The sequence below is a fragment of the Strongylocentrotus purpuratus genome, unplaced genomic scaffold (genome assembly GCF_000002235.5).
Source record: "Strongylocentrotus purpuratus isolate Spur 01 unplaced genomic scaffold, Spur_5.0 spur5_scaffold_3, whole genome shotgun sequence".
NCBI lineage: Eukaryota > Metazoa > Echinodermata > Echinoidea > Camarodonta > Strongylocentrotidae > Strongylocentrotus > Strongylocentrotus purpuratus.
In genome coordinates, this window is record NW_022145609.1 from 21196895 (window position 1) to 21220731 (window position 23837).

The 23837-nt window shown below is 36.9% G+C and overlaps 1 protein-coding gene across 4 annotated transcripts; it reads right to left on the reverse strand.

Annotated features, from left to right (window-relative positions):
* Window positions 1–2405: 2405 nt before the first annotated feature.
* Window positions 2406–23107, reverse strand: LOC100889741. Of its 4 annotated transcripts, none has more exons than XM_030996214.1 (10): window positions 22920–23107; window positions 17504–17628; window positions 12031–12223; window positions 9709–10401; window positions 8744–8863; window positions 7710–7887; window positions 6808–6920; window positions 6279–6368; window positions 4594–4838; window positions 2406–3898 (listed from the first exon to the last, which is right to left on the reverse strand). In XM_030996214.1, exons 3-10 carry the CDS (start codon window positions 12219–12221, stop codon window positions 3663–3665), a joined length of 1866 nt encoding a protein of 621 aa, XP_030852074.1. In that variant the 5' UTR covers window positions 12222–12223; window positions 17504–17628; window positions 22920–23107; the 3' UTR covers window positions 2406–3662. The 4 variants fall into 4 exon arrangements, with proteins under 4 accessions (XP_030852074.1, XP_030852072.1, XP_030852073.1 ...); XM_030996212.1 differs by having other exon boundaries at window positions 22821–23107; XM_030996213.1 differs by having other exon boundaries at window positions 22495–23107.
* Window positions 23108–23837: the final 730 nt, after the last annotated feature.

The window sequence follows — 23837 nt, forward strand, 5'->3', positions numbered from 1 at the left end:
ACGCATGGTATTGAAGCATAGTCATCTAAACAAGCTATGACAACAAAGGAGGGAAAGACCACTATAAATCAAAACAAAAATCTACCAGCATGACCGGAGAAAAGAAAAATAGCGCAAACAATTTAAACTGTTATTTAAAAAATCACTTTATTACAATTGATAAAATGTATTCATAAAAACGATATTTGCAAAGACCTGTATTTACTACAGTAAAACTTTCAAGACGGCGGTATTATCTATTTACATAAATAGTCGGGTGTGTACATAACGACTCGGCGAATTCAATCTTTAAATAGATAGAAGACACAAAGCAAAACGCACCGGTCGTATTCCTAAAATATTGAGAGTAGCCTCATCGTGGTAATGGATGTTTGTGGGTCAAATGAAAGCTGGAAAAAATATGTGGAAAATGAATGATAAAGTAAAATGAAAAAAAAAAAAAAAAGCAATCAACAATTAATATTAACATTCTGTGTGCAACATAGGCACGTTCACAACTTGGCACAGATTGAGTTGCAATTTATGTCAGGCAGATAAGACTGTGTTAACAAATTATTAAACGTTTAGATTTTATTGTGAAAACAAGTTTTTCATCGTATCTTTATCTATCCCAACCAAAATGTAATGTTTCGTAATTGATTGCATATGCGCATATATACAAATTATATTTTTCAAATGTACATGATTGCATTTGCGCATAATTATATACAAATTATATTTTTCAAATGTACATGATTGCATCTTAGTTTGATAGTCATTAATAGGACATTATTTTGTACTTAGTCCACAATCAATTCAATTCAATTCATGAGCGATCGCCACGCTGACAGAAATCAACGTGCATGTGTTTGGCCGAGGATGGCGCAATTTCTGAGAATTTATCAGCCCGCGGATTTATATCATATCAAACGAAATTTCGTCTGCTTCATGCTTTAAATCTACACATTAACAAAAAGAAATTACGATCTCTTGGAGGATACTGATCATAGTTGATCCATTTCCATAAACTACCTGACCGTTTGCTCTAACGACCCCTCTTCGTCCAAGATATTGGATTCAAATTCCCAAAGCATTCTACTTTAGGTTTACGGTTATAGTTAGGATTTACGTTTATCACCTTCTAAATTTGCCTGAAAGACGTTTGAGAAACCTGATTCTAGCCAAAAATTTGGTCGATAAACGCAACCATAGTTTATAGTTAGGAATTCATTTTGTGATGAAAAAAATGACAACCATCATAACCATGAACATGATGAATTTACACTGGGGTTAGCAAGACGAACAGCGCCATCTCAGTACACGATAGCTCAATCATCGCGCCATTTATTTTAGTTCCAGAATTACTTCATACTTTGGCAACGAGCATACAATTCTATCAGTCTGGCTTGCAATTGGTAGCGTCTAGGCCACATTTTATATTTCCTGTTTATGTGCGATTAGATCGGACCCCCCCCCCCCCCACCCCCATGAAGAAAAAAAAAAGGGGGAAAGAAGGGAATGATTAATATAATTATAAAATAGAATTTTATGGCACCATTATCCGCATCGTCCTAGGCCAAGAGGTGATAAATGAAATTAAAATAATGAACAGAGATCGTTAATTTCTTGACCTGTGTTTCACATGCATTATAAGAAGTTTCAATCTCGTATTGTGACAGTGATAAATTAATTCGCCATTACAAAACAAAACAAACAAACATATTGTCTTCCTGTAGTTATCAAACGGCAAGTCTATAAATGTCGCATGCATGTTTCAACCACACTTTACATGCAAGAAAATGCATCTAGTCACTATGTTACTCTTCAAAATGGTAATATTGACATAATACAATGATAAAACAAAAAGAAACGTGGGAATCAAAAGGAAAAACTATACAATCATTTATAATCAGAAATTGATTCTGTTGCCGTAGCCTACGGTTCGAACATTAAAATGTGAAGCGTCATGTTCACTGGGACCAAATCACATGGGAAGTGTTTCACAAAGACTAAGATTGACTTTAAGTTGGACTTAACTATGGCAGGCCATTCATGCCACTGGTTGCTCTCACCATTCTTCTCTCAATTATAATCTATAGATAATATTTTTTCCTTCAATAATGAAATATCAAAAAATATAAATTGTGTAGATTTGTGACCATGATTTGTACGTCCCTTGAGAAACCAATGCCCGGAATGGTTAACGGAACTAGTGGCATGAGCAGGCTGTCATAGTTAAAGGAAACCAAAACCTTCATACTAAGTTACTTTTATTGTAAAGTTTAAGATATTTGAAAAATATCAGTGAAAATTTGAACAAAATCGGGCAAGGAATAAGGAAGTAAGAGCTTTTTGAAATTACTAGTCACTAGAGGGCGGTATTCAATTTGATGATATCATCTGTGGACAACTCTCCATGCCTTTTGTACAAATGCTGTAGATTTGTGACCATGATTTGTACATCCCTTGAGAGGCAAATGCCAGTAAATGGTGAGAGCAAACAATGGCATGAACGGCCTGCTATATCTAAGTCCAACTTGAAGTCGATATGAGTCTTTGTAAAACGCTTCCCAGATGATATTCGTGTCATAATCGCATCGTCTTTAACACTGCCTATCCAACACAAAAAACACTGATTGTCACAAAATATAAATATTGCTTAGCGATAATTACACGAGTAAAAAATATCATAAAAATAAGAAGTGTTTCCCCTCCCCCTTTCTATTCACAGATAACGATGGAGAAGAGACAACAGCAGTTTAGCGAAATCTCATTTGTGATTGTGCAATGAAGTCAATAAAAATGAAGCAAAATCGTGGTAGCTTATTCAATTTGTCCCACAGATTGTGTTGGGCGTTCATAATGTCCACGGTAATGGTTATTACGTTACACTTATAAATTTAACAGAGTTGTAAGTTGGCCTACTAGCGGTAAACTTAATAAGTAATTGGGAAAGTTGATACACTTTGGTGGTGAAGGTTTACATCAAATACGAAATTTATGACCTTTAACTTGTGCGTAATTACTAATCGATGCAACAAAAAAAAATGAGGAAGAAATCATAAGAAAGAAAAGAATAGAGAAATATCCCCACAGAAATGGGTATATGAGGCCACATTATCTCGTAGCATGATTGTCTGGTTCAAACACTTAAAGGGAGTGTAACATGACAAGACTACGTGTCTTTCCCGTGGCCCGACTTGGGCTAATCGGGTACGGACGATACGACCGCAGCAATCAAGTGCGTGCAACATACGCGAAACCGAAGCGTGATGAGAACTTCGGTCTGTTTCGAGAACGCTGACCATGTAGAAATTAAGTCACTGACTACCGTTAATCAAGTCCATTCGTTTACGTGTTGGCAGTTGTCCAAAAGAAGACGTAGATGGCGTTAACCAGTATTTGCCGAGCTACACCCCCTACAAATCCTTTTCAGAATACATTTCTAATATGGCTTTCATCCAAAATGACATAAAAAGTATCAGAAAGCCCACACATTTTTGTTCACCTCTACAAAAACAAATATTTGTCTTTAAACCACAGTTAAACTAAGTCGACTTCTATAAATACGAATTAAGATGATAATTGCAGAAGTTTGCAAAGGTTTGCAAAAGGGATAGTCACCACAAAATAGATAATTATTAATACATAATTTATAATTATAACATTATTTGACTAATTTATCACGTTTTCTCGCTCTGACATTTCCCCGTATGTATACGCAAAATACCCAATTCGTGGTATTGTAAAAAGACTGAAAACTCGTCACTCATTCCGTGCCGCTTGGACACGACCAGGTCATCAAAGTAGTGGTACGGCACCCGCTCGAACCCCGAGTCTAGCCGCAGGGGAAAAGGCCAAAACCCGTAGAGATGTGTCTCCTCACAGAGCTCCAATGCTGCGTGTGTCATGAAGAATCCTGCATGTACAAAAGAAAATTGATAGAAATTATTGTTTCTTTTCCTGTTTACGTAATCGAATGATTATGTTTCATTATTACTATTATTATTCATGGTTAGGGCAATTGTAGGTTTTGTCATTGGATATGATTTGACCTAATTTCATTGTTGTCTATTTTGTCTTTAAAATTTACTTTCTCTCACCATACCCTTTTAAATTCCGTATTATATAGATCGTGGTTTATTACACGGTTTCCCTGTAAAATAGCCAATGGCTGATGTATGTTTAGGATATAATTTTTAAAATGATATGATTTTTTGTTTAAAGTGAACCACCAAAATGAACGTACAATGTTTCAATACCATGTCCTTTGAAATCGACCAAACTAAAGTCTTATACCACAGTCGACCCCAAAACATTGTCATTCCCAGACCTAACCCCTAAATATTGACGGAAGAAATTTCAGAACAAATTGAATCTCGCCGGAGCAAAGGTAAATTCTGACTGATTGCTTATCGAAAGCTAAAATTTAACTACATACATATTCTATATTTAGAACCTAGAAAAAAAAATGGCACAAGTCTTGTTGATTTAGCTTTTTTCCTCAACTATTGTAGATGAAAGAGATTAAGTTGAATGAGAGCAGACAAACGGACGATGTGCCATTTTCGCCATTCGCGATCCGAACTTCAGTTTTAAATCTACAAACTTTACCGGTAGAGGGCGTCTTTGACACGTTCCTTGTCTTCCAGAACTGCCAGAAGTTGGCAAACTGGTTGGGGTTCGACACCACCAGGTGTGGCTCGTTCGGTTTGCGGGAGCCTTGGGCGAGGACAGGGGTGAGACATACGTTATGTAGAGCCGCGGAACCGAAGCAGGCTAGCCAAATGTAACCGTTGTATTGGGTGATGTTCTGCATAAAATGCAAGTAATCATCCCTCGTCTGCAGCGCATTAAATCTGCATGAAAAAAAAGAGAGTTGAAAAGATGTAATCATTTTAATAATAATAATAATGATAATATTCCGCTTTTAAATAGCGCCCAAAACATCGATACAACGATGTGTCTAGGCGCTTTACAGATATATTATTACCCCGGTCATCGGACTCAAGCTTTAATACGCGCACACAATGTATGCACTTTCTCCACTCCCTGGGGAGCATTCCGGCCAGTCGCCATTTTACAAGCGCACACTTGCCCATCCAATAAATTAAAGGAAAAGCAAAACTCGTTGTATTATAGGCTAGATGTCTTTGCTAACTTTGTTGTTGTTGCTTGCTTGCTTGTTTGTGTTTACCCCTTCTTTTCTTGGTTTAGGGGCACCAGTGGGCAAAGGAACGGAAGATGTGTTTAGGGGCAAAGCAATCAGTTTAGGGGTGTCCCTCAAGAAATGGGGGATAAAAAATCCCCATTCATTTAGGCCCGAATTCACAAAGCAAGGTTTGAGCTCAGACCAAGGTCTGAGCTCAAACCTCCTTTTGTTCCGCCAAACCTCCTTTTGTTCCGCCAAACCTCCTTTTGTTCTTTACAAACCAGGTTTGTAAAAAACGCGTAAAACGCGTCATATGACGTACAAAAACCAAGGTTTGTCGACAAACCTCCTTTGTGAATTCGGGCCTTAAAGTTTGTCCGAAAAATCAATTTAATTGCCTTTCGTGTACTTTATTTTATTCCCCACTTGCTTTCGGTCGATCTAAATATATCTTGACCCTATTAAACTTTTGCCGGCAATAATTACAACACCAATAAATCAAATTTCACGACTTTCCATTATATTTGTTATAGCATAATTGTCGACAAACATGGCATCGGCTAATTGGTTCTTGAATATTCGTAACTCTATTGATGCGGAAAAGGGGGGGGGGGGGGGGGGGGTAAAAGGAAAATACCTAACATGTTTCTTTTAAAGTTGAAAGTTACAAAAAACTACCTTCATTCACAGGCGGAAATTATTTTTTTAACGCTTTTTCACTTTACTATCCCTCCTTTTTCTACTACTCTTTTTTTTTTCCTTCTTCTTCTTCTTCTCCTTCTTCTATATTATTTGTCTAGTTTTCCTTCTCCATCTATTTCTTTTTTGTTCTTCTACTTCCTCTTATTTGTTTTTAGAGGGGGGAGTTTTCGGGGATTCAGATTGGATAAAATAAAAGATTAAAACCCGTGAGGGATGCCGACATTGGAATCATGCCGCCCCCATGCACCCCCGTCGAAAATCGAAGGGATACGATAACGATCCTCCGCCCCCGGATTTCTGTCCATAACATTTGTAATAACTCTCTTTGCTTTATCTCCCTCTCTCTCTCTCTCTCTCTCTCTGTCTTTTGCTCTCTCTCTCTGTGTGTCTCTCTCTCTCTCTCTATTTCAATTTCTTTCAATTTCAATGTTGTCAGTACACTAACCTTCTATAGAATATACTGGGGTTAAACGTTGTGATGTTACTTTTCCATCCAGCGTCGTGCGCGTACTTATCGATCGGTGCGGCATTACATCTGGATTGACAATTAAAGAAAAGTATACCACAAAGTATCAGCCACAATAGAAACACATAACGATGTTGGCACTGATAACGATGATGATAATCACAGTAGCATTAATGATAACGAATCAATATATACTGGTGTTTGAAGCCTTTGTGTTGTGCCTATCCGCACTTGTGGCAAACAAGTGACAGTGCCAATTAGCAATGGTGGTAATTGAGAGGTTAAAATTAAATACATGTATTTACGTGTGAGTTAGGTAGTCTGTTTTCTTCTGCCTCCTTTTCTTCTTCTTCTTCTTTTTCTCTTTCTTCTTTTTCTTCTTCTTCTTTTTCTTCTTCTTCTTCTTCTCTTTCTTCTTCTTAACCTTCTTCTTCTTCTTCTTCCTCTCCTCCTTCCTCTCCTCCCTCTTCTTTCTATCTCTCTTTCTCTTTTATTATTTTTACTTTACCTGAAGATCATATCAAAGTCATCGATTTCGGCTCCGCATCCACTGTTCAGAATACTTCCGCTGTTTCCTACAACGGCACAGCGTTTGTATTTCTTGCCACGAAACGGTGAAACCTGGTTATAAGCAAGAAAGTGCATGAAATAGATAGCTAGGTAATTTAACATATTATGGGGGTTTAGAACGAGGGCATACCATTGTTGTTGTTGTTTTAGTCTTAAGGGCGTGTGTCATTCAATTATGAATATTTACGCCGAAAGCTTTGTTTTAGTCTCATTGAAGGGTCGATGAGATGAATACCAACGCATTCCAAATATGCCGCTATTGGGGTCATAGGTAGAAATGTACTGAAGGAGAGGGGCGCGAATACATTATTAAAAGAATCCCCCCCCCCCCCTCCATTTGAGCTTTTCTATAGTAATATTGCGCCAATCGATTCCGATCTCACATTTCAGGGGATTTTAGAGAAACGGGGCTCCTTCAAAATATGTTGATCTATTTGATATTTTGTTTACTTCTACTTCTTCAAATACCACTCCAAAATAGATGATTAAAGAACACTTTATACCAGCAAAGCGAATTATCAAGAGTAATAATGTTTTACCAGCGATAAATGCTGCGGATACCAATTTCGGGAGCGCAGGCATATAATTGTTTTGACGATGTGTTTTGTTGAATAACGATAAGCAAGGGCTTGAAACCTCGTAAGTTCTTATAATTTCATATTTTAAAAAATAGTAAAGCAAATGAAAGGAAATGGAATGGAATAGAATGATATGATATGAAATGCAATGAAATCAAATGAAAATGGGGGAAAAACAGGAGAAGAAATGAAATGAAAACAAATGAAATCAACTGAACTGAACTTAAAAAGAATTAAATGAAATGAAATGAGACTCATTTACCTCGGGTATATTTTTCCTGAACTCTGCAGACACATTGTACGAGTAGACTCTTTCAGTCTTATCCCCGACAGGGACCTTGGTGCTGATGTAGAATGGAAGTGAGGATCCTAGTTGGGCGTTTTCCTGAGTTACGACCAGATCATTTGCAGCATCGACCCCACTCTCAGAGAGCTCTTGCCTGAAGTGTAGAAGCGCAGATGATGAATGATATTAATCAATAGTAATTCTACGTTCCGACGTATTTCTAGGCATCACGGTGCGAGGAAACAATATAAATGTTCATGACATTAAAAGTCTATACTGGCTTGAATGTTACAATTGGAATGGTTATATATGTAAATAGCGATAAAACGTTATTTCGACGGTAGTGGAAAGACACGACTGGTCTTCAATGTTAAAATCTTATGTGGGGTCAGTGGCGTACGCAGGATTTTTTTCAAGGGGGGGGGGGGGTTTTAAAATAAAAAGGGGGTGTTTTCCAAAAAAACATACATAAAAAAAAAATCGAGGGGGGGGGTTTAACCCCAAAACCACCCCCCCCCCCCCCTGCGTACGCGCCTGTGTGGGGTCATGGTATGGAAACAACAATAAAACGGTATTGTTATGATCATAGTGGAAAAAGACAATTACTGGTCCTAAATTTTACATCTGTATGTGGTTCTTTGGGTTTTCACTAGCGATAACGTTATATCGACGATAGTGGAAATTCACTAAAGATATTGGATGATATAATCGTATGTGGGGAGGGGCATGGTTTGCCATTTGCGATAAAACGCTATATTAAAGACCGTCAATACTACTGGGCCAGAAGGGATTAGACCACACAGCGAGGTCACTGACAGGTGGCTATCTCATTAACTCAGCTCTCAACTAACATAAGAAAAAGAGGATCATGGGGGACAAACAGGCACCGATTTGGGAAGTTTTCTGTATAGAGGGAGCAAGTAGCTATAAGTAGTAAACTGGGGTAGTAGGACAGTGGGGCTTTAAGGGTAGCGGAGGCTTCATTCGTGTTTGGTGCGGTTGGAACGTACCTGAGATGCATAAGGTTTGTCAAGTTTTTGCGCCAACCGTGCTGTATCATCCTCTCGTAGAGAAACAGTCTCTCAGAGTTGGTGTCCTGGAACCGCCAGAGCTTTTCAGTCAGGTAAGGGCTAGAATGACACCAACAGAGAATTCATATGAAACACATCTCAATAATATACACGACATCTCAATTGTTTGTAATTACATGGCAAATAGGGAACACATAGAGGGAAATATGAAGAAAAACAAGGGGAGAAAGGGTGATCGGTTAAAGACATGTTACATGTGTACAAGAAGTTTAACATTCTTTCCGATTATCGTTTTCCAATTTGAATGTTGTTCATGGTTGTATTTCCGTACGATTAAGGCCTTAAAAAAAGATCATTCCTTATCAACCAAGCACTAAGTTACCTGAAACCCGGTTACGACCCGGATCCCCAGATGATTATCAGAAGAAGTTCGAAGCAAGACTATGTTATATAATCTGCTGCAGGTATAAAGGATTATTTATCTAAATAAGGCTTACAAGTGGTACAATAAATCAGCGTTTTCAATATCTATATCGCAGTACCCGGATGACTGATCAATATTGTTTTCGTATTGCTCAGTCATCCGGGAACTTTAACTATTGATATTTATATCATATCGATATCATACGAAATCGAAGCCATATTTACCGAGGTAAGTCAAATTTAGTAACTTCGCTAGTCAGATTAATGTAGATAATAATGATAATATGACGGTATGGCTTTGTTTTCGTCTGATACAAGAATACATTGCTCTCGCTAAGGCAATATTAGACTCGTCTTTGACTCGACCAATATTGTCATAGCTCGGACAATATATTCTTGTATCACACTCAAAGCCATCCAATATTATACAATTACAGATTTGGTGCATATGAAAAGAAAAGACGAATAAGCATAGATGTGGCATAATTTAAATAATAGAATTAATGCAGTGCAGCACTCACGTATCTCTCGTCTTGTTCCTGAGCTGGACCTGGTTCGCTTTGAAGTTACCATTCAAAATATCGCTGTACCAGACCTCATCATAGGAACGTATGTGTACATCGCCTTTCACCACAATTTTGGTCGCGTTTGTGTCGGGGTTCGTGATCACCGTCTTGATGCCGACGACCTCTTCATGGATGACCTTCCCGTTACGCACGGTCCTTCGAATCACCCTCACCCGTTTCCTTGCCGGCTTGGCCGGTGCGGTTTTGTTTTTGACAATTGGTGGGGTCTTGTCCACAAACGCCGCTGCCCTCGCCACGTCAGCAACGCCGTCAGGTTTCACGAACGCCTTCAATTTGCCCTTCGCATCCTTGAGGAGTCCCTCATCGTTCTGCTCACCGTCTTGTCTTGGATCATGATCGAAATCATCCTGTAAATGCTCCCCATCTATGATAACCGGTAAGTGTCTTTTCCACTCGTCTTGGGAACGCGGTTCGTCGAGCGTTTCCACGTTTTCTTGTACAGGAGGATGTGGTTCTTTCGAATCACCCTGATGTAAGTCATTGCTCAATTGAAACTTGGCATTCAGTTGAGCACTATTGATCCATTCATTTTGTTCTTCATGGACAATGTCCTCTACTCCGGATAATTCCTTTGGCCCGTCCTTGGCGCTCAGCGTTCTGGTGGTGTACTGCCCGTCTACCTTGCCTCTGTAATGAAGAGAATCATGACATGTAAACATTTTCGTTTCTCTTTAACAAAAATGTACAGGGGGGGGGGGGGGAATTATTTGTGTTTTCAAGGTATGCTAGATTAGGAGGAGGGGGAGGGGTGGGCAAGTGCCCCTTGTAACCCCCGTGTCTACGGATTCGCTAGTAGTTGTTGAGGCTGTACGAACTGCCCTCTTGATCATGCAAGAATCTTTCTATTCACTATGAAGGATGATGGAAACCAACAGCAACTTGAGGGAAATCTAAACTTAAAGCCCGTCTGTACTAGTTTGGTCAGGGAGGGGGGTTAGACCTCCTCGCAAGGTCACTATAAGGTGGTTATCTCATTAAATCAGCTCTCAAGTAACATAAGAAAAGGGGGTCATGGGGGACCAACAGGCACCGATTAGGCAATGTTTGCTATATAGAGGGCGCACGTAGCTATTAGTAGTACAGTGGGGCTTTAACATTCATTGTTTACCCCTGTGGCGAGTTGAATGTAGAACATTCTTTTAACCCCCAAGCTAGCGCCTAATATACACTACGGGTGGTGTGTGACATCCGAACCGATCCATTATTGTATTTCAACAAAATATAATCAAGAAAGAGAGACACATTTAGACTCAGACACATTGCAAGTATATTAAATTTAGGGGCATTCCTAGGAAATGCAATGGCCCAACCAATTAGCAAATTATTTTTTTCCAACAATCGGAACGAAAATTCCTCAGATTTTCAATTTCATTTGACACATTAGAAAGAAATCTGAGAAAAACTAATTAAATCAAACAAAAGAAACAAAATAAAACCAAATAAACAAACAAACATAAATGAATTGGGCCGTAAAGCAATAGTTTAATACACCCCTGATCAAGTCTTATACCCCATTCACAGTGGCCTCAAACACCGCGACAGCAGCGGGACTGTCCCGCTGCTGTCGCGGTGTTGTCTTCAGTGTGAAGGCTCGGACCCGTTATAAACTATCGCGGGATAACACCGCCTAGCGATAACGCCGACACAAACTATCGCTAGGGACGCCTAGCTACAGCAGCGGGACAGTCCCGCTGCTGTCGCGGTGTTTACTCAGTGTGAAGGCTCTCCGCTATAACACCGCGAGAAACACGTGTGATTTGTTTACTTACCTATCACTGACCTCTTTTCTACAGCAATGGGGAACATAAAGTGAAATAGAAATAAAGTAACCAGTGGATTCAAATTGATTTTATTATTATGTAGGTATTATAATTATCCAAATAAAAATATTTCACACTTCAAAAAATTAAAATATTCTGACTGGAAGCAATAAAAATGCTAGTTTTTTAAAAAGTAATATGATCGAGGATACAAAAAGCAACTTGACATGTTTACCGCGCAATTTCAAGCAAGTATTTCCGGTCATATCGGGGTCACTCGCGGGTCATGAGCCATGCATACACGTGTTTGTTACGGAGGTAATAAAAATCACCCGCTGCAGCGTGAATGGGTACATGATATTTATCCCGCTGCTGCAGCGGGATAACTTTTCTACTGTGAATGCATTTGTAGCGGTGTTATGGCGGTGTCGCCGCTCCGCTACAACGCCGCTACAAATTTCAAAACCACTGTGAATGGGGTATTAGAGTAGTTTACCTCGATCGTAAGGCGATATGGAGTGCCTGCAGGTCCATACTCTCTTGGTCATTTATATGCTCTCTGCCCATCAGCCGGGGCACGTCATCGTCACTAGAGGTCGCTCTATTTGACTTTATCACAAATAAAATAAGACATGCCGCGCCCAAAAGCGCCACACACTTATAGATCACCCGTTTCCTGGAAATCATGACTGAGAATCGAGAGAGAGTGGGAAAACAAAAAAATAACAATAATTAGATATTATAACCATAATGATAATAATAATGATAAATTTAATGTTATGCAAAGTTTGGGGAAATTTTTAAAATTGAATGGATAGTAATTATTTAAAATTTTGATATATTTGGATGCCCCTGTGAGTGTATTATAAGCACTAGAAAATTTAACCCCTAAAACACTCTGCTTTCGAGAAATTGAATAATTAATTATTTACCGATGCTCCGGTAAATTTCAATTAGCGCCTAGCGTTTCCATGGTAGCTGCGACCATGAAAACATCAAAATAATTATGCAGTTCTGATATATAATTTTCTAACGGGAATAGCAAATCAGTCGATTGAAGTAAAGTAACATTGTTTTAAAGCGAAAGTAATATCAGTCTATAGAGGGAGCTATACAACATAAAGGGTTTATTATTTACAATTTCATCACTTTAGACTCCATTTCAACCGCGACAACGATCATTGAATATTGTAAAATCCCATGCGCTTCCAAATTGTTTATTTGAACCAAATGCATGACCCCATACCAAAACTTTGTATTACCTTTTAAAGCAGAAGAAGAAAGATAATTGTAATAATAATACATTCATGCAACATTACGTAAGCCTTATGACAAAGCGAGGATTATTTAGCCCTGTATAAGCTAGGTTTAAAGGAACAATAATGTACATGCACGAAACATGAAAAAAGAAAGCAATTAACGGCTCAATGTTGACCAAAATGTATACATATAGAGTGAGTAAGAGATGGAGAGAGAGAGAGAGAGAGAAAAAGAGGGAGAATGAGAGAGATGGGGCACGCTACTAAATTATCGCACGTTGTTCATTAATTAAAAGCGACGATTCATATTTAGTGAAATAATTACCGCTGCTGAGCCAAGCCCGTACTAATGTACAACCATGTCCACCCCTATCACTGTATATTGATCAGACAAATATTACGTAATACCACCCCCCCCCCCCCACTCACAGATTCTTTTGAACGAACTAGGAACTATATTTTAGTGTGTATACACGTATTTACTCTGTAAACAAGGATCTTTCATAATAGGTCTGGTGTCCGGTACTGGATTTGCAAGATCTTGATCTCTGAAATGATAATCAACTATTGCAAACATAATAGACCAATAACGTTCCATTTATAGATGAAAATAATGAATTTAGGTGCGGTCAGCCATGATTTTATCAGCCGAATAATTCGTTGGGGGAATTAATGATACGTGTATCTGATCATGGACCTTGATTTGATTGTTTCGCTTTTAGATCGAACGGACCTGCCTTCTTCAAGTCAACATATCAGGAGGCCTGCGATGAATTCCCAAGGCCATTCAGGCCCGAAATACAATGTTGTAGCTGCGCGATCTCATGATTATCATCTTACCAAAGCGAAATACCGTCTATAGTCATTTTTTCTACAGTTTAAATCCCCCTTTGACTCGCAATAATGAAAATAAAGACGCATGGTTAACGCTGATCACTAAAATAAATCATTTTACCTAAATTTATTTATTCATATACTTCTGTATTTCTTAATTGATTACTAATTTTGTTAATATTTTTGTCTTCATTTATTTATTCATTTATTTATTTATTTGTTTATCTATTCATTCATTCATATTGAGGAGAAGCGCTTACTGTGATTGGGCAAGTTTATTTTAGACTTGGGTCAACAAACTTATTCATTATGGTCCTTCATGAGCTCGAAAAAGAGTATAGAAACATTTTAAATGCAATCATATGTGCCCGTATGTTTGGGTATTTCTGGTATTTTTTTAATTCGGGTACCGGTCCAAATGTTTAAAAACCCAATATTGGATAATCCATTTGAAAGTGCCTAGACGGGTAAGCAGATTGTAAGATCAAATGTTTCAAACTCCTAAGATTTACCAACATCGTGAACAATTTGATCACATAACACACTTGGAAATTCTTTAATCGGCATTTATATGTTCGCTGTTGTCAGATTATAATCGCCTCATTTACGAGGAAAATATAATAAATTAAAAAAAGGAATAAAATAAAAATGAATTATGAAGTTTACCGAAGTGGTTATTATTGTATGGGGACCATTATTTCATCATTCTTGCATTCGAAAGATGCGTCGTAATATGACTAAATGTAAATGGCCTTGCGGTATTCAGTTATAGACGTCTGCCGCGAATTAGACAGAATATGGACATATCAATACCATTATTTCAACAACTACACTTTTTAAATATTTTTCAATTGAATCAATATTGTATATCACTCTTGGTTTTTAAACATAAAACTGATAAACTGCCGATTAATCTTACCACTATGATGAAATGTAAAAAATCTGTTCATAATTATAATACTAGAAATCTTGATAACTATTTTATTGAAAAATGTCCATCAACAAGTTCTTCATTTACTTTTAGACACACTGGCCCGAAATTATGGAATTCTCTCCCCAGAGATATCTGTGATACTACTTTCTTAAACTCTTTTAAATCTAAAACTAAAAAATACTGCATCTGTTTTTAAATCTATAATAATGTTTGCATGTTAATACGTCTCCTATGTTTTGTACACAGTTTTGTTATTGTTATATTTTGAATAGACAATTGTTGGAACTAGTAAGTTGTATGTATCTTTTAATCACAGGGACTGCCTCGACAGAACCTTATGGTTTTATTTGCAGTTTCCCCAATTCATTTCTATTGCTGATTAACTTAATTCCGGTATATTTGTAGACATGTTTCCATTTTGTGTGTGTTCTGTGTTTTCTATATTGTATATAATCTGTATCTTATGTTTTTTTATGGATCTGAATTGAAATAAAACTTGAAACTTTAAAACTTGAACCCTTTAATACATATTTTTTTCAAAACATGAACTTGAGAAGAAGAACCTTCAACAGATATATAGATCACCCATAGCTATGCTTGAGAGAATTAGTTACGTCACAGGATACTGTTTCTGATTGGTCAGGCGTTTCAAGAAGCTCCAAATAGATCCATATCATAGAGATTGTACGTGAGACCTCTCTATAAAGGCCAACTATCTACAATAGACACTTTTTATTTTTCCTTTGGGTGGCCTTAATAGACAGGTTTCACTGTATCTTATTTCAGGTTATTGTAATTTGCTTTCGTTAAATATTTTTTTTTTAAATTTATTTGAATTTATTAACAACAACATAACACAATGTTACAAAATGTATTCAAGTGGGTAACAAAAATAACATGTTGTATACATATCCATGTACATGGGTTACAAAGAAAAAGAAAATATCTATAGTTGAACCATACAAATTAAGTTAATCATATATCATGTCATATCAAACCTGTGAATTAGCTATAACTTAATAATATGTAGAGATTTGTGGCTGGAATTGAAATTCACAGAGTTCCAATAACGTTTAAGTGATTCAAATAAAGGATATTTTTAATCTTAAAAAGTAACTTAAAAATGTTGTTAAAGGGAGAACCAAAAATTAGCTCGAGTGCTAGTCGGGATAAATATCGACTAAATATCAGAGTGGACTTTCCCTTTAAAGAAAACAAATCAAAGGCAAAACGTACGTGCATTAATCCAGTTCACGGTTGCAGTCTGAGCGTGAGCAGATAAAGGTCATTGCAGAACGAATTGTGAAATACACATAAACAAAATACTGGATACGTGCTCATGATCATGAAAGTTATGTAATCATTATTCATTTATGAACAAGCAGTGCACTCCGTGTTACCATGGAGTTCATTGTGATACCCGGGTGGAAGTATGCTTTGAAAAGGGGGAAAAGGGGCTATTTATGTAGCACCTCCATCGCTGTAGGAGTGATTATTTCAGAATGTACAAAGTGGAAACACTTCATGTTTTGAAGATCTGTGGATATTCGGGGTCATTTGGGACATGTGCTAACCGTGAACAGGGGGGGGGGGGGGGTGTCACAAAGATCCTAAGTCAAACTTAACCCAAAGTTGGACTTAAACATTATGGAGAGCCATTAGTAGCATTAAAATAAAATATGTTCAAAAGCGAAAATTCAAGTATTTTAGACTTTTTATAAATTCCCCATCAAGAACATGAAATCTCCCATGATAATAGAAAATATGTATAATTTGAATCAACATGTTATGCCTTTTAAAATAACTTTTACAAAATATTTTCAAAGATGCTAAAGGCTTTCCATAATTGTTTTGTCGAACTTAGAGATAAGTTCAACTTAGGATCTTTGTACCACATTTAAAAAAAAAAAAGGTAAAGATTCAACTTTTAAACATATACATGACCGAATCTCGGTTTGTTTGACTCTCGACTCAATTTCTTTCTCAATCTCTTTCTCCCTCATTCTGCTGATCTAATTTCCCTTTTCTAGAGCTTTTGCAATCATTCATTTTCCCTTTTTTGTATCCTTCTTTCTTTTTGTCTTTTACTATTTTCCTTCTTTTTTTTTTAAATTCCCCCCCCCCCCCCAATTAGAATTTCTTAGCTACATATTTGTCTATTTATTGATTTCTAAGCATACTTTGTTCATGTTTTATTGTAAAACAGCATCTGAGGAACTCTTCAACTAGCTCTGCTTCAAGTTTAGTTCCTCTTTTCTCCTGCTATTTCCATTATATTTATCGTTTTATTGCATATTCGTTGTGATATAATTATTCTTGTATTATGTGTTGAATGAGAAATAAAATCATTTGAATCATTTGTGAAACACCCCCATAAAATACATGTTGTATTTGAGTATGCTATTCATGCAATTTCATAGCACAATTAAAAAAATCATACAGTGGTGGTAAAAAAAAACAGAAATGTCGATTGCATTTTAAGGGGGGCTGATAAAATGACAACCAAGTGTTTGTATATCTTTTTGTAGAAACAAATATTGCCCCCCCCCCCCCCACGGCCCCTCTTATACTTATACATGAGATTTATAATTTACAACACGAATAATGATTGGAAATGCTATGTAAGTGCGCGGGCAGAATTGGTTGCCAGTTTCAAAGAGCAGACAATAAGCACTACATAAACGCTGGTAAACTTCTTGGGATGTTTGTGTTATTTTTTTCTTGGTGAATTATCTATTATTAAGATTATATAGAACCTTTCTTCTGGCCATTAAATGATTAACAAACTTGTTTCAAACAAGACATAAATATGAAAATGGAGTTCATTCTTGAACAGAACGGGAATGTAAACTCATCACCTCTGCCCTCAAAAGAAACTAAAAGAACAAACAAACATTCAAACACACAAACAACAAACAACACAAATAACCCAAATTACCTACCTGTAGATTGAGTTGCTGGCAAAGTACTGTTTCAAATTGGTAAAACAATTCTTTATTCCTCAGTCCAAAGAAGATTAAGTTACCATGAGAAATTCCTTGATTTATCTTCTATCCAAGGAAAGCACCTATTAAAAAAATAATTAACATTGTGAAAATGTATGCATTAATTATCGACAGATATCAATACTAGATCTGAAGACGATTAATTCCATACCGAATGTGTTTGACATATTTGATTGAAACGTAATACATTTCAAGATAACATTATTGTTGACATTTGTTCTATCAACTTATCATTCACTTTGTAAATTATTACATGGAAGTCTGGAAATCGCTTGGTTTACAATATATTTACAAAATAGGCAAGTCGGAAGCTGAAACAATTCAACTAAAAATAATTATGCATCAAATTAAAAGTCGCAGTAGTATTGAGTTAAACAACATTGAAGTAAACATGCATTATATATGGAACAAATATTGAGGAATTAATTTTTGAATTCATACTTATATATTTCTATTCTAGTTGTCATATCCAGACAAAAAGACTAGTGGGAGAAATCAGGAAATCGTTTCATTTTAATGGTTTTCAATCTTGGAATTCTGTTCAAAAGCATTAAAAAGCTGTAATAAACGTTTTTCACACTTCAAATTGTAATGTCAAACACTGTTAAAACAAGTATTAAAAAACTGCGGGTTAAAAATTTGTTGATTAAAAAACGTCAACCATGGTTAAAAATGTAGTGTTGATTAAAATTTACTTTTAATCTTGCGTTGGTTAAAAACAGTGTTGATCAAAATTATTCTTTTTAACCTATGTTGGTTAAGTATAAGTCGTTGGCAAAAATTGTAACCCAGCATGGATTAAAAACAAATTTCCGGCAGTAATGATAGCCCCCTTCCGGTTAAAGTTTAATCAATGTTGATTAAAGTACTGGTCACGTGACCCAACGGAACGATATCGAAGCGCGTAGCTAGCGATCGCTCGACATACAAATAAAGTACGTGCAAAGTACACGCAGTTTACGCGTGCGACAAAATTAACAATGGAGGTGGTCGCGAGGACCTGAGAAATGGGGGTTTGGACGGTCTTATCTCCGTGTTTTCAGGTAAGAAATTATTTTAATATTATCATCATCAATTCTAAGATTGTAAGGAAGAAGTGAAATAAGGTTCTTGCTCAAATAAAAAACGATTTGTATCCCCTCGGCTGTAGGCCTACGTAGCTCAACCACATTTAACTTGCACCGTGCACCTGGCTCTCGTAAGCACACACACACACTCATCAGTCTGCAAGAATCTTCAACCGTGAAGGAGGCAGACCCAATTAAAGAAGGAGAATTGTAGGCCTATTACGGATCACCTACCCAAATTGCATGCATGAATAATAATCTTATTCTTTAAAACTAATTGTATCTAATTGTTTAAAACAATTAAATATAAAATAAGATATCATCATAAAGTGAAACGTCTTTATGCATGCAATTTGGGTAGGTCATCCGTTACACTTACTGGCTGAGCTACAACAACCTACGGGCCGGGACACAAAGTGTTTTTAATTTGAGCAAGAACCTTATTTCACTTCTTACAATCTTAGCATTGATGATAATCATATTAAACAATTTCTTACCTGCAAACACGAGGATAAGACCTCCAAACCCCGTAAGTTTAACCAACAGTGGCTAAAAACTGTAACCAACAACCCACTAAAGTTTAACCAACATCGTGTGAATAAAAAAAGAATTAACCTACAATGGTTACAATTTTAACCAACGACCCATGTAAGTTTAACCAACATCATGTGAATCAGCCCCGAACAAAGCATAAATAACCAACAAAAGATTAAAGTTTTAATCAACAAATGGTTAAAGTTTAATCAACACCATTTTTAATCAACATTGAGCAAATTTTTTTAACCAATAATTGATTAAAATTTTTAATCAACCACAGGTTAAATTTTAATCAACAGGCTGTTGGTTAAAGTTTAACCAACGATTGTGTGATTCACCTGGTAATCCGTGGTTGATTAAAATTTTAACCAACTTGATTAAAAATTGTAATACTTGTTCTAACAGTGAATGAGTTCCCGAATGAAATTGTAATTATTGTCTATAGCTTCAATCGATGATAAGTTAAATATTTTTCATATTATTTCGTTTAAGTCTTTTGTTTTAATATTGTTCTTTGGACTTAAATATTGATTTAATGTATCATCATCGACCTAATAGAATGCCCATGACTTTATCAATTATCTAAATATACTTTTTGAACCACATAGGATATGACCTATTTGATAACTTTTATCAGTGTTTAAAGGTTATCCACGTCCAGTTATATATTTATTCTCTGTCTTAAAGGAAACCTCACCCCAAAAAAATAACTTGGGTTATTTTGAGAGATTTATTGTATTCTTGCCCATTAATCTACAAGAATCCCCACCAAAGTGTATGAGAGAGGCTTAAAGCAAGTTAAATGTACAATTTTTCAGCATGACATGAGCATCGCCATTTTCTTGATAACGTAACGTACAATGTGAAGTCGTTTATCAAGTAAATGTATTCCAATTTATGAATGCTTCCTGTGTGTGTGGTGATGAAGTATTTCATTCACATGTTGTTACTACATGCCCGAACGCAATTTGCATTAATAAGTTAGTGCTCTTTATGGGCTGAAGGTTTCGCATATAGAATAAATTTGTTAACTGCTATATTGTATCCTTCTTAATTCTTAATTAAATGAATGAGTTACAATTGTTCCCCTGTTATATATATTTTTCACCAAATACAATTTATTGTTTACCTTCTCAGCTATGATTTGTCCTCATTGAAAAGTAAAGGTTTTGTAATTTAATTTAAAAGTCTTTCCAACTGAAGCTTGATGCATGGTACATGTACAACTTCGCCAGGTATGTCACATATTCAAGACGATGGAAGGGTCCATGTCATGCTAAAAGGCATCACATCATGCCACATTGCCAAACATATCTTCAATTACATGTCTCTTGTATACTTTCGTATAAGAAATATTTACATTGACGTCAGGAATACATCTAATTTTTCAGAATACCTACACTTATTCTTTGGGGGTAAGGTTTCCTGTAAGTGTCTTCATGATTTTCATATAGAGTCTTACTTCCCTCAGTCTACTGACTCAATCAATCAATCAATTGTAATACATAGTAATGTAAATTACACTGATTACAGAATTATACAGGTTATTCAGGATAATAGTCATGTACAGTGTAACACGTATTCGGCAATACCGCTTTAATTATCCGTCGAAACGTAATATAGATAAAATATTAGAACTGATTATCGGAGACAATGAGTTTTTTTGTGTGTGTGCAAATACAACTAAAAACAGAACGGGTGGAATAAGATAAGAATCAACTATAATTATGCATATTTGCTATCATGATGATAACGCAAATTTTGCGTCACCAGTGCATGGAGGAGAAAAGCGATATCTGAATCACATTGACCCTCGGGTCTCTCCTTCACGACGAGTAAATTATGATGCTAATATCATGGTTAAAGGTTTATTTGTAGTACTGAGTTTATTATTCTAAATCAAACTAAAATCACTTAGAAATGAAATAATCATATAAAACGCCATAATGCAACAAAACTATATTCTAAAGTCCATTTAATGGTGATTTCACTCGAAGCAGAGAAGAATATATATATGAACTAATCACACACAACAAATGTACTAGTTAATTATCGTCGTAGTCTAGTAGTTTAAGCACTTGACTTTAAATTGAAAAGTCGTGGTTCGATCCCCGACACGGCACTAATGTCACTTGGCAAGGCATTAATCTACATTCGCCACTCAATACCCAGGAGAGAAATGGGGACCAGGTAGAATGACAAAAGCATTTGTGTTAGTAATTGCTTCTGCCCTCACGGTGATCATATGGTAGGAATACTCCCCATGGAGTGGAGATAATGAATCCGATGACCGGGGTAATAATGTATGTAAAGTGCTTAGAGACGGTATTTCGTATTAAGCGCTATATAAATCCAGATTAATATACAGGGCGTATCATAATAAAGGATATTGAAGTTTAATGACGATTTATATGAAAACTACTGATTTCATAATCAAGCATTTTATGTCTGTTGTAAAGGACAGAATGTCCTCTTGTTAATGACACCCCGATCATACTACTACTGTCACAGTTGACTGAATAACAAAGCATTGCTGTCCACCATGTGAAAGGTGCACTGTGCCAAGTTTGATAACATTTCCTTCTTAGACACATAATCCACTCATTGTTCAGCATTTCAATATGTCTGGGCTGACACAAGCACTAATCTTTAGAATTTATCTGTGAATGCTAACTTGTCACAGTGCACCTTTCACATTTCAATTAAAATATTTTTTTCAGAACTTTCAGAACTTATACAATCTGAGGGGTTCTTTTCCCGACTGCGGGCTTCCCCTTCTTCCCACCTTTAACGTATGTCTGGTACCCTCGTAAAGACGTGCTTTGGTGACATCTCTCTCTCTCTCTCTCTCTCTCTCTCTCTCTCTCTCTGTCACCGCTCCCAAACTGTGGAATAGCCAGCCTCCTCATATCCAAAATACTCAATCCCTACACACCTTCAAAGCCGAGTTTTAAAAAAAATTATCGAAATCTTTCCAAGCAATTCTCCTTTTTTGTATATCTATGACTATGCTTCTATTGAGAAGGTCATATTATGTCAGTATTTTGCTTACTTACTTTACTTACTTACTTTAATCCATCGATGCTTGTAGGGCAATGCCTGTTCATCGATCATCAGGTTAAACTCATTTCCATCTCTCTTCGGGCGTAAGTCTTAAGGGTTTATATTATTTTGTTGTCCTAGCTCTCTATTTGGTAAAATTACGATGCTTTACCTACTGGCTGCTAGCACAGAAGCGCACCGTGGCGCTTAGTAACATAGCATTAGGTGCGTTGCAAATTCACGTTAATATTATTGATACTGATTCCTTCCAAAAACACTTACAAACTGGAACTCTACTTCTTCTTCTTCTTCTTCTTCTTCTTCCTCCGCTCTATCGGAGATCAGCAGCTACCAGGGTACTGCAGTTTGTCATAGCAGGCAGGATTGTCATGTCTACTCTATAGACCTCCATTAAAGATCCTGGCGTAATTAAGCCTCACACGCAACAGTATTTTTCAAAACACTATCATGCCCACATCCGCTTCGACACGCTTCACTCCACCAGGAATTTCGAGCCGTATTATTTCAGACTCAGATACATACGTCATAGATACAATAATAATAATAAGCATTACTTTCGGCAACGTACTCAAGAACTATTGGCCTACCTTGTGTTAGCAAATGGTGAATCTTAGTTATAGTGCAGCATAATATAAAGCGTATCCACAGACGGTTTGCAACAAATATTCTCTCTTGCCACAGCTCACCCTTGACATTATTGCGTCATAATCCAAATCCTGAAAAGCTGGCTGTACATTGTATAATCGTGAAACTGGTAGAAACAGTTTTAACCGGTAGACGTTCACGCCGTCACCATGCTAACGTAGAAAACAGTCGCTTCTCAGTTTAAGTGAGGCTAGATTCCGCCCAGCCAAGGCGATACTGTGAAGAAGCCTTCCAAATCGGCACTGATTGCGTCTACATTGTAAGCGGTCACTGGAGCGATTCGTCTTTTGTCTCTTTAAGAAACCGCTTTAAAGTACAATGTACATGTATTAGCAGGGGGGCCCTGTTCCCTCCTTTGTTGTATAACAGTAGTAACTAGATAATGGGGAAAAAGTACACGGTTTAAATTGACGTGTAGAAGAAAATTAGCAAGCGGAGGCTTTGAGTCTGGATCGATGAGCACGAACACGCGTTATATTCATGCGAAAGGGGGAAGGAAAAACTGAATTCAGACGGGGATTAAGAGTCGAGAACGGTACAAGGAATCATCTTCTCCAATAATTCGTCCTTGTTTTCACGAAGTGACGGTAGTGAGAAAAATCGTCACGCAAAGTGAATGCAATTTTATTTCACTACCGTCACTTCGTGAAAACAGCGACGAATTAAGTAAAATGTCAAAGCTCCTGCGCTTCGCGCGGGGGGGGGGGGGGACTGAATTCAGACGAGGATTGAGAGTCGATAACGGTACAACGAATCGTCTTCTTTCTCGCAGAAGGGAGGGGGGAACTGAATTCAGACGAGGATTAAGAGTCGAGAACGGTACAACGAATTGTCTTCTTTCTCTAATGATTTAATGAAACGTAAAAGCTTCCGCGCTTTGCGCGGGATAGGAAAAACTGTATTCAGAAGAGGATTATTTTCGAGAACGGTACAACGAATCGTCTCCTTTCTCTAATAAT

Bases quoted from the DNA above. Each gene is read 5' to 3' on its own strand.
- LOC100889741 (XM_030996214.1), bottom strand. From the start codon at position 12,221: ATGATTTCCAGGAAACGGGTGATCTATAAGTGTGTGGCGCTTTTGGGC. The intron at 10,402-12,030 runs GTAAACTACTCT...TCTTCATTACAG, and splicing joins CATATCGCCTTACGATCGAG to AGGCAAGGTAGACGGGCAGT. The intron at 8,864-9,708 runs GTGAGTGCTGCA...GTGTCATTCTAG, and splicing joins AGGAACAAGACGAGAGATAC to CCCTTACCTGACTGAAAAGC.